Source organism: Anoplopoma fimbria, chromosome 14 (genome assembly GCF_027596085.1).
Source record: "Anoplopoma fimbria isolate UVic2021 breed Golden Eagle Sablefish chromosome 14, Afim_UVic_2022, whole genome shotgun sequence".
NCBI classification, from domain to species: domain Eukaryota; kingdom Metazoa; phylum Chordata; class Actinopteri; order Perciformes; family Anoplopomatidae; genus Anoplopoma; species Anoplopoma fimbria.
In genome coordinates, this window is record NC_072462.1 from 11,126,741 (window position 1) to 11,141,327 (window position 14,587).

General features: G+C 40.3%; 1 protein-coding gene across 1 annotated transcript in view; it reads left to right on the plus strand.

The window, feature by feature from the left end:
- The window catches only part of dcc (DCC netrin 1 receptor), a 240,727-nt gene that overhangs the window by 178,642 nt on the left and 47,498 nt on the right, over positions 1–14,587 (plus strand). The window contains exons 18-22 of the mRNA XM_054612210.1: positions 869–1,007; positions 6,148–6,255; positions 7,011–7,205; positions 7,364–7,396; positions 12,141–12,206. Coding sequence (XP_054468185.1) covers positions 869–1,007; positions 6,148–6,255; positions 7,011–7,205; positions 7,364–7,396; positions 12,141–12,206 — 541 coding nt within the window. The remainder of the gene's footprint in view (positions 1–868; positions 1,008–6,147; positions 6,256–7,010; positions 7,206–7,363; positions 7,397–12,140; positions 12,207–14,587) is intronic.

Consider the following 14,587-nt stretch of genomic DNA (forward strand, 5'->3'; position numbering starts at 1 on the left):
ATGATTATGTAGTTTCACAACATAGTCACAGCGACCTGAGCATTTACTAGACTGGAGGAAAACTGCACTGTGTTTCTTTGTTTTTATCAGTTTCACAAGCTTTTATTGATCAAGACATCTCTAAAGAAATTATTCTCGGCTGACAGAAATCCTTCAGATTGTTTGGCAGTACGGTACAAAAACACAACCTGGGATCATTTTGATTTGTTCTGAAAGAAAGACAAAATCCTTCACTGAACTCGTCATGTTCTCCCTTTCACCTGCTGAGACTTCTTTACTTCTCTGAACTTGTGAAAAACTTCAAAAGCACTAGAAATAGGAAATCTATACAAGGGCAGACAGTGTGCTCACCTTAATAAACTGCAGCTGGGGGCAGGCAGAGAGAGAGAGGACTCTGTCCTTCTTATTATTTTTAAAAAATAAGAAATTTTCTGATGTCTGGTCTTAAAGTGAAAACAGAAAGGAGTTCATGCAACTGCTGGGGTATGTTCATATTCACTGATGTTGAAGTCTTAGATAGAAATAATCTTTAAAGTACAAACACAAGGACGGACTGTCTCCACAACAGACATCAAATAAGATGCTCGGAGGAGAGACGCACTCATTTTTATGAATGGCATTATTCACCTATTTATGTCTTGGATTAGTCTTTCTTAAAGGAAGCATATCTTTATTGTATCTCCTATATATGAAATTGTAGCAGCAGCTTAAGTCTTTTGTCTTTTAAACAATCTTTTCTTTTCCTTTTGTGCATTTATTGTTTGTTGTTGAGCCTTGTCAAGGGGGAATTTATATCTCTTTGTCCGTCTGTCTGTCTCCATTTTTATTCTTAAACCATTTAAATTCTACAACTTTATTGTGCGTCCAGTCTGCAGACACGACGGCACTCAGCCACACCGTCACCGGCCTCAAACCAAACACCATGTACGAGTTTGCTGTCATGGTTACCAAAGGTCGCAAGTCCAGCACCTGGAGTATGACGGCGCACGCCACGACCTACGAAGCAGGTAGGTCTCTGAGACACACGCTTGTTTTTCTACTTCTGTCCTTGTGAGGAAACAATTGCCGTAACTCATCCCAGAACCTAGTCCTTAATATTATTAAACCAAATTTTTTTTTTATCATTGGAGGAGTTTAACATTGAATGTTACTTGTGCCTGTGCACTACAAACTACATCCTTGGAATGTATTCCGACCATATCTTTGATTTAAACAACTGAGCATTTTCCATGGCAACTCTGCAACCTCCATATGCTGAGGTAGACATTTAGGAAACATCAAGACAATATAAATATATTGCATCTGTTTATACAGCTTTATATTTGGAGCTACTGTTTCCGTTCTTTGCCAAAGTTCTCAAGAATGTGAGGAGCAACAGAGATCTGCTGTAAAAAACAGTTCCCCTCAACATACTGTGTAGAGGTACAGAATCCCAGATAATGCCAGATGAGATATATATAGTCCCTCCAGTGTGTTCTGGGTCTACCCCGGGGCCTCTTAATAGTTGGACTTGCCCTAAAAACCTCCAAAGGGAGGTTTCCAGTGGGCATCTTGATAAGATGCCCAAACCACCTTAGCTGGCCCCTTCCGACACAAATGAGCAGCAGCTGTCTGAGCTCTTCACCCTATTTTTAAGGCTGAGCCCCGGCAACCCTATGAAGGAAGCTCTTTTCGGCCGCTTATATCCGCGATCTCATTCTTTCTGTCACTACCCAAAGCTCATGTCCATAAATAAGGGTCAGAAAGGAGACGGACTGGACACGTGAATGGCCCTTGCTTAAATCATAAAGCCCAAAAAGTTGTTAAATGCACAGAAAGAAGAATCCAGAGTTATCATCTTCATGTGAATGAACTCAAACCTCAGTGGCTAGGTGGCGAGGTAAAAGGACATGCCCTTTCAGCCCATGGATGTGAAATATTCCTTTAATTTATTACTAGGCAGTTGAGCAGGCGGCAAATCTTCTCTAATGGCCATCAGGGGGCAACTCCTCCGATTGCAAAATTAATTCCAACTGTATAGAAGTCTATGAGAAAATGACTCTACTTCTCTCTTGATTTATTGCCTCAGTAAACATTGTAAAGTTGATGAGTTTATGAGTTTATGGTCTCAATCTCTAGTTTCAAGTCTTCTTCAATACAGCATGATGTTCATTTAGTAAATTATGGTCCATTTAGAGTCAAATAGACCATAAAGCAGGGTATGCTTTAGGGCCGGTTTACTGTGATTGACAGGTTGCTGCCGCTACCAGAGCCGTACACCGCGCCACTCCTCCGCATTACAAATATGGTAACTGCTATCCACTGGCAAAAACTAGCAAAAAAAGCCAAGATGAAGACAGCAAGTTCTCCGAACTCGAAGCTTCAAAATGCAGTCCACAAACCAATGGTTGACTATGTCCACTTCTTATACACAGTCTATGTAGCATTATCTTTATATATCCATGGAACTAACACTATCCTCCATTGAGTGGACCTTGATTTAAGTTTTTTGTTGTCAAACTTTTATTCACAAAGTCAAGAAGGAACTTTTAGAATTCTAGTAAGTGGGTGATTCTTTGTTCAGTTGTGCTGAAATGTTCTTCCATCACAAAACACAGACAGCTCTGTCTTTCTCTGGAGGATTTGATGAAAGTCATTCTGGGAAAACAGGGATACACTCAATGAGGGCAGGTTTTGGGAAACAAGGGTTCACCAAAACAATATGGGTGTGGAACCTTCTTGTTTTCTTTCCCCTCCTGAACAGTGATTATTTTTAGCACAGGGTTTAACAATGCACAGAAATCTTGTTTTGGTTCAGTGAGGTGTAATGGAGAAACTCCACTCTTCCCCCGCACACACACACAATAACCGTCTGCAACAATGAAAGCCAAATGTAGACGGAAATCAAAATGTCAAGGTATCCCTTTCAGGATGTTTACAATCATGTTTGTCGGATTTGTCACCCAATTAAGCGTGAACGGCATTACCACTGCTGGCTCCCCGGGGCCTGCTGGAATACATTGACATTCAGAGCGAGCAGACGGACTGAGCCCACTCAGTCCCTGCAGTCATCCACCAGCTCTGGACACTCAAACACTGACCACATTTTAACAAAGCAAAACACAGAGAAAAGCTGCCCTCACTGCAGCTCATAATACCTCTGTCTTACTGTTAGAAATAATCACCCAAAGAGTCCTAAAGACACCTGGTGAAGGGCATTACATTATAGAGTCTAAGAAATGTTGATATCGGTCCAATAAACACACTGCTCTCTGCAAAACATCAACTGGACCTATTGACATTCACTGTGGCTCCCCAGAGGATGAATCCAAATGATTTTGGTGATCCTCTGACCTTTCACAAGTTTTCACTTATCATACAGTTAGAAATATGGAAATGTAATGGGCGGATTGTCATGCAATTTGCATGCCTCCCAGACACCATCCTTAGATGATGTCCATTCTATTCCCATATTTCTAACTGTACAATAAGTGACACATTTGTCCTGATGGTGCGGCAAGGAATTTGCAGATTTTTATATAAGTATTAATTCAAAGCACCAGTGTGTAGGATTGAGTGGCATCTAGGGCTGAGGTTGCAGATTGCTTCCGACTGAATATTGAATTGTAGCTCTGTTACAGTCACCTGACTTCCTCCTTTGCCCCCAAGACCAAGTCAGTCAGAATTCCTACAGCCGCAAGTGGGCTTTGTCTCCGTCTTTGGGCATTTGCTAAAAGGATTTATGAGGCTTGTTGTCTCTTGGGAGGACAATTTCAAAAATAGAACCGAAAGAATTAGCAGTTCTGCTACAATTCCGGTGTGTTCCACCTTCAGGATATGTTCGTGACTGGAACGCATCCCATCAACATCCTCCTTTCAAAAGACACCTGCGCTAACATTGAACCCATTCCATGGCTGCTTCACTGTAACCAGTGGCTGTTGATTTGAAGGGTTTAGATACAGGGCCTATATTTTATTCCCAACATAGCTCCTACACCCTGTCAAATCAGTCACTACACCAATTCTGGGAGATGTATGCTCACTGTTTTGGAAGTGATTGAATCCAAACTGTGTTTTTTAGTTTAAATTATTATATTGGCGGTAGTCTGACTTGCTGGATGTAGATTGTGGGTATAAATTTGCCATTGGCCGTGTATCTCACCTGGCATTCTCCTCCCCTTTTGCTATCTGCACTACATACGTATTTTGCAAGGGCGTCGTCGCTGTATACTGGGCTCAGCATCGCCTAAGACGATTGTGATTGGTTAAAAGAAATAAAAACAACCCAGATCCAGTTTGGAGTCAGACCTTCTTTAACCACAATCCAGTGCTGTGGAGAAAAGTTTGGCTATGCTAGGTTTTTTTGTTGATGCAGATCAGAATAGTGAACCACTCAGTAGCATTGACAGTAAACTGTAGAGAAATGTAATTATTTAGTTTGTAAAACCGGAACCACTACTTTTTCCCCAGCAGCTATGTGCAGGTGTATTTTCCTGAGGGCTCCCCTCTGTATTTTTTGAGAAGTACAAGTTGTCACCATCACTAACAGGCTCAGCTGGAACTTATGATTTCCCACAGCGCGTCAAGTCAGATTTAACAAGCGGTTTCATTAGCCAGTGCTGGGAATGTGAGCTTTGATGGCCTGTCCTGGTGTGAAACTAAACAATATGTTTTTAATCACATCTATAACTCCATGGTGACAGCTGAGGAGAGAAAAGAGTTGTGGTTTGCAAGGCCGAGTGGTTGACATTTTCACAACAGGAGCAATGCAACAGGGCAGTTCAGGAAAGTGACGGAAGTTACTTTGTGCACATTTTGTTTCTCGAGTTCAAACGGAGCAGATTGCTGCAATACAAGAAAGTAACACCAAACTCACAGAACAACTGAACCATGAAGATTATTGTCAGGAAGTTCGGGTTAAGAACTACTGTACACCTTCAGTGTCAGTCATCTTTTGACAGGGAGCAAAGATACCAATGCCTCACTTAGTCAACTCTAAAAAATATAACAATGAATCCTGTCTCTGGGAGGAGAATGACACACAATACTGCCTGAGAAAGAAAGTCATGCACTCTATAAAGGCAACTCAGCTGGGGAGGTAACTGAATACGGTCTGTCGGTCGAACCACTTCTCTATATCTATTGGATGGATTGCCATGAATCACCCACTGACTTATCCTCTGGTGCCGCCATGGGCTTCACTTTTGTAATTTGGACTGAAATGTTTCAACAACTATTTGATTGATAGCCATGAAGCTTGATAGAGAATGTTATGTCCCCCTCAGGAGGAATTGTAACAACTTGCATGATCACTTTTCACCCAGGGCCACCATCAGGAGCTTTGTGTATAACCAAATACCTGCAAAGCTAATGACATACCTATCCGCCTCAGCTGTACTTTGTCTTTAGTGCTAATTGGCAAATGTTAGCATTCTAACATGTTTAATTACAATGCTGAACATGGTCCCCTCTGATCTTCAGCGTGTTGACATTTTTGTTATGAGCGTGGTAGCATGCTGACTTTTTCATTTAGCTCAAAGTTGGGCTACGTCTAATTACAGTCTCATAGAGCCGCTAGCTGTAGTCTCATAGCCTTGTTTTAACTTAGGAGCTTAGCTTTTTCCCCTGCCTACAATCTTTATGCCAAGCAAAACTAATAGTCTCCTGGATAACGCTTCATACTTAATGGACGGGTACCGATTCTGATACCGTTTAGTCTCCGCAAGCAAGAAAATGACAGTCCTTTAATAGTTAGTTGCATTTTAATAAAAATGTAAAGATAACCATGGTTCCCTGGTAAAGTCCCAGTGAACTGCAAGTAAGAGCATCTTTAGCTTCTGTGCTATGACATATTCTCCAGTGAAACAGAATATTTGGTCTGTCTACTGCTACAAGAGGGATTTAAATTAAATCCTTTGTATTTTATTGGACTGATAAAAAGTGGGCGGGCTTAGTATGTAGCGCAATGGATGGATATCATGATATGATTGGTTAAAATAGTTTGGAACAAGCTTATGTAGCCACAGGAAGAAGAGATGATTGGATTTTCATATGAAACATGTTTTATTAACTGATAAATAGAAACTGAAGCTCAAGCAGAATGATCTCATCCTTCCTCTGCTCACACTTCATTGTCTCCCCCTTCTCCTGACCGTCCATAACTCACAGCTCCTAGCTCCGCCCCCAAAGATTTGACAGTCATCAGTCGAGAGGGACGACCCCGCGCCATTTTAATCAGCTGGCAACCGCCGATGGAGGCCAACGGCCGGATCACAGGTGAGGGTTCATAGCATCACTGCAGGTACACTGTCCAATCACAGCGCACACACACCATACGACACAGGTAATCGCTATTTTCATTTTCAATCAACCTGATGATTATTTTTACAAAAACAAATGAATCATTGTAAAAGTCTAAAAATAAAATGATGTTTTTACAATATCAAAACACAGTTCAAGATATTGAGAATTCAGTTGACGCTCTGTGTACACACACACACACACACACACACACACACACACACACACACACACACACACACTTCCCTCCATTGTTCTCTCTGTAAACCCGCCTGTTTTAACGAGCTCTGCTGCTCCTGCAGTGTCCTCTAGGACGAAACCAACGCTCCCCACAGGGATAACAGCACAACACAGTGCCAAACGCACACACACACACACACACACACACACACACATATTTTTAGTCTTATACATATTGTTTTGTCAAATTCTTTAGAAAAGAAAATTCTTCAATTTTATATTTCACACAATATTTCACACATCTAAACAACTGTGTGTTCTTATCCTGGAATGAAACATTCTGCATATATATTTTTAAATATTAAGTCTTCAGGTTCTTATATGTATAAATAATTAAATAAATAAAAATCTAAATATGAAGTGTCTTTGGTCCCAAATTCACAATGTCACATCTTGAGTTTTATTATAAACTGGATAACAAAACTCTAATGTTAACAGACTTCACTGTAGATATAAGTGTTGCTGTTATTAATCTATTATTTGTCTGCCAGGTTACATCGTGTACTACACGCTGGATAAGAACATGCCCATAGATGATTGGGTGATGGAGGCGATCACTGGTGACCGGCTGACCCATCAGGTCGTGGATTTGAACCTCGACACGGTTTATTACTTCAGGATTCAGGCCAAGAACGCAAAAGGAGTTGGCCCGCTGTCTGAGCCCGTCCACTTCAGGACCGCGAAAGGTCTGTCAGAGAGTGTGTGTGTGTGTGTGTGTGTGTGTGTATGTGTGTGTGTTGTGTGAATGTGTGTGTGTGCAACTGAAGATCAAGATTTGCTTCGTCTGTAAATGGATTCCTTTGTTTTATATTTATTTGGCTGACTCTCTCTGTTGCTCTTTCAGTGGAACATCCAGACAAGATGGCCAATGATCAAGGTAGGCTTTTTCCCCTACTTGTGTGTGTGTGTGTGTGTGTGTGTGTGTGTGTGTGTGTGTGTGTGTGTGTGTGTGTGTTTGTGTTTGTGTGTGTCTGCATACTCGTGGATTCAGACTAGCTTCAAATTCTTGATTGTAAAATAGTTCTTAACATATTCGCTGGTCTCAAGTTCTCTCATGGTCTTCAAATAATCATCTCTATTTCATTTTATTTTGGATGTTTCTTACACCTTCAAATCATCAGCGTGTTCTGTTCCCAGGTTTTTTTAAACATTTAAACAATTATAAAGGAGTTGTATTTAACAATTTATCAATGTATTGCCAGGATTAGGCTTTTGGCGAGATCATGCGTTGGGTCATGCGTGTGTGTATCTGTTTGTCTGTCCACGGACGCTACTGGATCCATCAGCTTAAATCTCCGTCGATCTCCGTCATTCACTCTGCCTGAATCGGGTTTGGGACGTTAGGGAGTCTGGTGGACATATGCCAATACTTTTTTTTTTTTTTTTTTTTTTATTATTTTGCCATATTTGATGTGCTCATTTATGACTGTATGCTCAAAGACCTCACACGGTTGCAGTGATTCACATATTTTATAAAAAAAGTAGATTACTTAGCTCACTTAGTGATCAAAAACTGCTTCAGTAGAAGAAAGCATTTCTGACAGTTGACTATGTTAAAAACAAGCCTTACCTAGTCTGTTGCAGGCCGATACAAGCTAACTTAAAAACATAGTTGAAACTGTTGTTTAAACTGTTAAAAATGTAGTGACAGTGAATGTTTGAAGCGTCGTTGAAGTGTCCATCTTCTGCCGCACATGTTGCTGGCAGCATGAATGCAAACTGGACCGAACTGATGTTAACTGATGTGAGCTAAACTGTTATAATAATTATAGTAAGGTAGTTATGAATGTTAATAAAACAGTGTTACAGAAGAGAGGGACAGACAGAAACGAACAGTGGATTTCTCTGTAAATGTTCCAGACATTGTAATGAAAAGTAGGAGCAGGATTGTGCACATTTGACTATTAGAACTTTTAGTTACTATCCCAAGTTATGCAGAAGTTTTGCAGGACCAAAAAACATACTCAGTAAGAATAACTATGCCAACATTTATACATATTTGAATGAATTGATTGAGTATTTGTCAGATTTTATTGGGATTTCTCAACTATTGTCAGTCCAAAAAATGTATTAAGGAAAAGTAATTGATTGAAGTTGAAAAAGGCTAGGGAGGAAGGAGAGGAAGGAGAGGTGAAAGGATGGTTGGCTGAAATATTAGTTGCATGTACACTAATGAGAAATAATTGAACAAGTAAATGAGACAATAAAAGAAAGTGATGATAACACTTCACTCTATGCAAACAACCCCGACTCCTCAAGTTGAAGGAAAGTCGTTTTTAATTTTCTTGGCAAAAAGAAAAGTTCCTATGAGAGAGAAATAAAAGAAGAGCGGTGTGAGAGAGGAGGAAGAGCTGTTTGTAGTTATTAATTCAGACTTATGATAGGCGACGGAAAAGAGCTGTTTACCATATTAAAGTTCATCAAATTAACTCAGACATAATTCACGCTCTGTTCGCTGGATCTATTCATCAGCCGCCGCACACAGCTGGCAGGAGGGGACACGATGCTAATGATTGAAGCCTCAACACTTTTTTTTTTTATTTGCGTCTCTAAACTTTTGAATCTCACAGCAGCATGACAGAACATGACAAATTATTTTGTAGTTTTTAATGTTGTTTTTTCCTAGAAGCTTTTAAGTACCATTAGCCATCAGTATGAACAGTTTCTCACTAACAGTCTGTTGTGACACTGATGCCCAGAGCACACACAAGTAAACCACAGATTCATCGTCTGCAAACATGACTGAGAATGCACAGCCATGCTGTGTGGCTGCACTGCGGGTTTTTGAGCTAAATGCTAACTTTCAGTTGATCCTGCTGATGCTAAGCAGGCGTACTCTTTGCCATGATTTTCCTCTTAACTCAGCCTTGTGGCTTGCTAACATTTATTAATTAGCACTTCGAGAGGTGCTTTATTCTTCGATCAACACAAGGTCAAATTAAACTCTTTGCATATCCCTCCCAGATCCCACACCACGCAAATGCATTCTTCAGAGCCATTGGATGCCTCCCCTGGAGCAGTTTCTTGGGGGTTTGGTGCCAAATGGCATTGTTCAGGAATTTGGTTAAAAAAACAATCATAAATCATAATGAACAAATTGAAATTCTGGCATGATGATGGTACTAGGTGAAACGTCAGGGGATCACCAAAGTTATCGCAATCCTTCCCGAGGTCAACATGAATGTCTTTATCAAGATTCACGTCAATCCATCCAACGGTTGTCGAGACATTACCAACCCACAATAAATCAAGTGAGAAGTACAGTCATTTTCTCAAACAGAGGAGTCCCCCCCTGCTGGCTGTTAGAAAGAATGCAAGTTTACAACACTTGAAAATAGGAAACACAATGGGTGCTACAAATTTCCACATAATATCTACAGTTGAACCCTTTTGACTCGCCAACTGATGGAGGCAATTCACCATTTTCCATCAGAGTTCCATAAATTATAAAGGTGCTGGCTCTCATCCTAGCTGCTTCAAACTTAGGTCCACCTAGTGCACGCTGGACTACACCAAGACTTGACCAAACTATTTTGTCCATAGAAATCAGAAACAAAATGCAGAACTGTCAATGACTTCCTGCTGGGAATACAGATACAGCTCCCAACCTTTTCTATGACATCATCGAACATTCCCAGCACATACCTCGCTATGATATACAGGGTGGAAAACAGCACTCAGACCACCTTTGTCCGATCCAAAGTGCTTTCTACAAATGCAGTCTGGGAATTTCCAGTGCAGCTGGACTTAAGTGCAGTGAAGCGATGGGGACACTGAACCAGAGTCTCAGCTCCTGTGTCAGGGTGTTAAATGGTGCTGTTTGTCACTGACAGATGTGTGTGTCTGTGTGCATGTTTGTGTGAGTGTCTTTGTGTATGTGTGTGTGTGTGTGTGTGTGTGTGTGTGTGTGTGTGTGTGTGTGTGTGTGTGGACACTGCGGTCCTTCTCCATATAAATCAGAAGTGTTGTCAGGGGAGAAGGGAAGATTGATGTTCAGCCTTGTTACTGTGAGCCTTACACTGTAAACACACAAACACATACACACTGTTTAATGCACACACAAAGATAGGCTGGCAAGAAACATAATTAATGAGTGTTTTCAGAAACATGAAGATTTTGAAATCAAGCTCGAATCAAACTTGTTCCTGCAGCTTCAAACTGCATGAAAAACACACTAAATCTGCTTCATATTTCACGGCCCCGAAACTCACTACGGTTTCTGCTGCTGAGAAAGAGAGCAGCTTTAGTTTTAAAATGTGGGAGAATTATGTATCGTGGTTTGGCTTCAGGGTTACTTTGAGATGTGGATGTCTTTGGATTCAGTTTTGCGACGACAGTTGGGAGGTTTTTGGAAAATCTCTCTCATCAGTTTCCAATCTCTGTTCTCTTGGCAGCCTTCTGTGATGATCTGTTTCTGACTTCCACCTCAGATTTCCCCCTTTAGTGTTCCAAATTCTCCTACTGGCTCAACTTCTGGTTAGCAAAGACATAAGAAATACCTGCCAATTTCACTATATCTACTCAAAATCCCACTAATACAGGAATGAGACTAAAAGCCACAAACTAAACACCTTTAGAAAAATATCAAAAAACATTTTTAATTTAAGAGTTGTTATGTTTCATCCACTCTTTTGCTGTTTATTTGTGGCCATTATTCCATTAATGTGGGCTCCATAGATAGCTAGCTATGCAAGACAATGACGTCCCCATTCCTAATCTTGTCTGCTAGGCTCAGATGTCGCTCTAACCGGCCTGAACAGCATCTACTATAGTAGGCCCTCGTTAATCCAACTAAAACATCATAGAGTTTTGGGGGTGTATTTGCATATTAACAAATATGCACCGTATATTATATGGTGTTAGTACTGTTAAGTGCTTTCCTCTCTTATTTGTAGCCTTAAGTATCACTCTATAATATATATTATAGGAATCAACTCAAGTCTGACAGATAGGCAGGTGTGTATTCAGAGCTGAGGCTTGTGAGCTATACTTAAGCTATCAGGTTTAACCAGCAGTGTCACAGTCAGGATTCTCCAATATATTTCTACATTGAATAAAATATACTAGGAGATATTGGGTTTAGGGCTCCTCCCTCTATAACATTTCTAGTTTTTTGACATTAAATAATTAAATTTGACATAATTGTGTACCATTGTCATCACTATAGATAACTCCCAATAAGCTGAAAGACTAAATATGCCATAGTAAAACTTTTTTTTCTTCCTTTTATATATCATTCATTATATTTGTTCACAAATAAACCCTTGCCAAAGAGTGGAGTGCTATTACTGTGTATCTTCATTATTTACCCAAAGATCCAGAAGCCAAAAAAATGTATGCAGCTGAAATAACACTAAAGGACTGTAGGTCCTTTCTATGGGAACCAATCCAAATACCCATTAAGTGTTTGTATCCAGGCAAGTTGATAAAACCTGGGAGAGAGAGCACACGTCTGATGTGTGTGTGTGTGTGCGTGTGCGCACCGTCTTTACAAAGTAATTTATTTCCTAACAAGGAACCAATCTCGCCGCAAAATGACTTTTCCATCTTCATCTCAGCCATTTTCTATTTCCTTTTTTTGTTTCCTTCCTGATGTTCCTGTTTATTTCTCCTATGTCCAGGTCGAGGGGGAGACCACGCCTACTGGCCGTCTGACACCAACCTCATTGACAGGAGCAGCATCAACGGTAACACACACACACACCTTGTTTTTCGGCTTGGCCGAAAGCGGAATCACATTTGGGTTCATTCTTGAACTCTATTTGCTGCATTGAGACCAAATCTCCTGGGAGCCGAGTTAATTCACAGAGACTTAGTCGTTGTCTTTGATCACTCTGCTCAGTCATGTCTGAACTTAGCTTAATGACTCTCCATGTCCTGCAGCTCTGCTGATTTACAGTCCGTTAGGGTTGCTTCCTGTTTTGTTGTCGTATCGCTGCCGGCAGGAAAAAAATTAATTAGATTCACTATCTCACCATCAATCAGTGTTTTATACAAACTGGAGGAAATAATCTTTATGGAGGAGCAAGAAAAGAGTGTTGTGCCACATCAATCACCCGCTTGTAGTTTTTAATATAATGCCAAGAACAACAATAACATTACTGATAATGACTTTTGAGTAGGACAAAGACAGGGGAGAACATGAGCTTCTAGTTTTTACCACAAAGAATATAGAACTTCAATATCATAAACCTGATGACGCTAAATAATAATTATTAAAACATTTCACATTTCATATTTACATGAGAACAGTTTTACTTTAACTATAATTTATGCTCCCATTTTGAGATATTTTTATCCCTTAAGACTGTCACTAATCTCCAAAGAAAAGCCAGTTTTAATGTTATTATAAATATCAAGTAATTTACTTTTACCTTAATATTTCCAATGATCAAGACATAACCCAATGGCATGGTTCCATTAGATTTGGGATTATTGCAAAAATTAAGCTCTGTGGCAAACAAAGATTCAGATTTATTCTTACGATAAAATAAAGACATTTAGTGGTCTCTTTTAGCCACTTGTTAGCAACCGTCTTATTTCAGGCCTCTAACCAAAAACTCATTGAAAAACCCATTGACTTTACATCAAATTTAATGCTAAAGGTAATATTCATGCTACTGCTAATATCAATCATAATGCACACGGCAATGCTAATATTAAAGCTAATGGTTATAATTCTGCTATTGCTAATATTATTGCTGAAAGTACTTAAAAGTAAAAGTACACTAATGCTGAAGGAAATACTCTGCTGCACACAATGCTAATGCTGCTGCTGGTAATGACACCAACACTACTGCTAAAGCTGTTGCTCACAATACAAATCATGGACCATAACCATAACTGTCTCCTCTTATTTCTGTTTAAAGAAAAGCTGTTCAGTTACCCCTCCCCTCGCAAGGAGGTCAGAGGTCTTATTTCTGTTTAAAGAAAAGCTGTTCAGTTACCCCTCCTCGCAGGGTCTGAATCTGGCATTGATACAGAGTCTCACTGAAGGACATTTGAGCAGAAGGCGTGTGTTTGTGTGTGTCTGAGGGCAGTCCCTCTAACAATTTGTCAGATTTGCTGCTGCACTGCTGCCGGAGAAGATCATAAATCCGTCCTCTCTGACCTCCGACCTCCTCGCGGTTTTACGGCGGGTCAGCGAGGGCGAAGCCTCGTTCATCACCTCCGCCGTATTTCATCTTTTACACAGTGTCGTCAGTTATATGGCCTATCCTCCTCTCACTTGAAAAACGGCCTACAGAAAATATTCCAGCGCAGACTCTTTCCACCAGGTCACAGCTCTGCAGGTCTCTACATTTAACTGTCTGCACAGGAGCCTAGACAATGATCCACTGGCTGAATTTAAAACTGGACGACGTGACAGCTCCCCAAAAGTGAAGCCGAAACATCTTGATCAGCTCATGTTAGCAGATTGGACATGGTTTCTGTCATTTTAGGTAGTTCTTATCACACTGATGTATGTTTTCATGATAAGTTTGGTTTTAATTAGGTATTTGATCCAATGGAAAGGGACTGTGGCGTCTTGTTTGACAGCTTGGATTCTCTTTCGCCAACATGTTGTGGCTGTGCTTTGTGCATTGGTTTGGGCGATGGAAGTGAGAACACGTCCTCCATCTGAAGTCTATGTTCTGAGCAGTTCACGTGCTGTTAGGCATTCAAGAAAAGTCTTCTCTCGGCCCCTATTTTCTCCTGAGGAGGTGAAGTCGGCTATTGTCATGGCTGAGAGCTTCCTAGCAATTAAAGTTAACAACATGTCTGGCTTTTCAAAGGGGTTTTAAATAACATCTTGAACCCTCATGCTCCCTTGAAACTTCACTATCTGAAAGGTTTAACCATTTCTTCTCAATGTCATTTGTTCAAAAAGGATTGGCATTATGTATGACCTAATAACATAATTATGCCTAAACAATTAATAAAAAAAATGATTTTAAAGTTATTTAGTATGAACAGAAATCCAATGATGACAAGAACAGGACAGTCTACAGTCATGTTAGCAGGTCTGTGAGGCAAGGAGCTTAATTCTAGCGCCAGCATGCTAATATGCTCACAGTGACAATGCTAA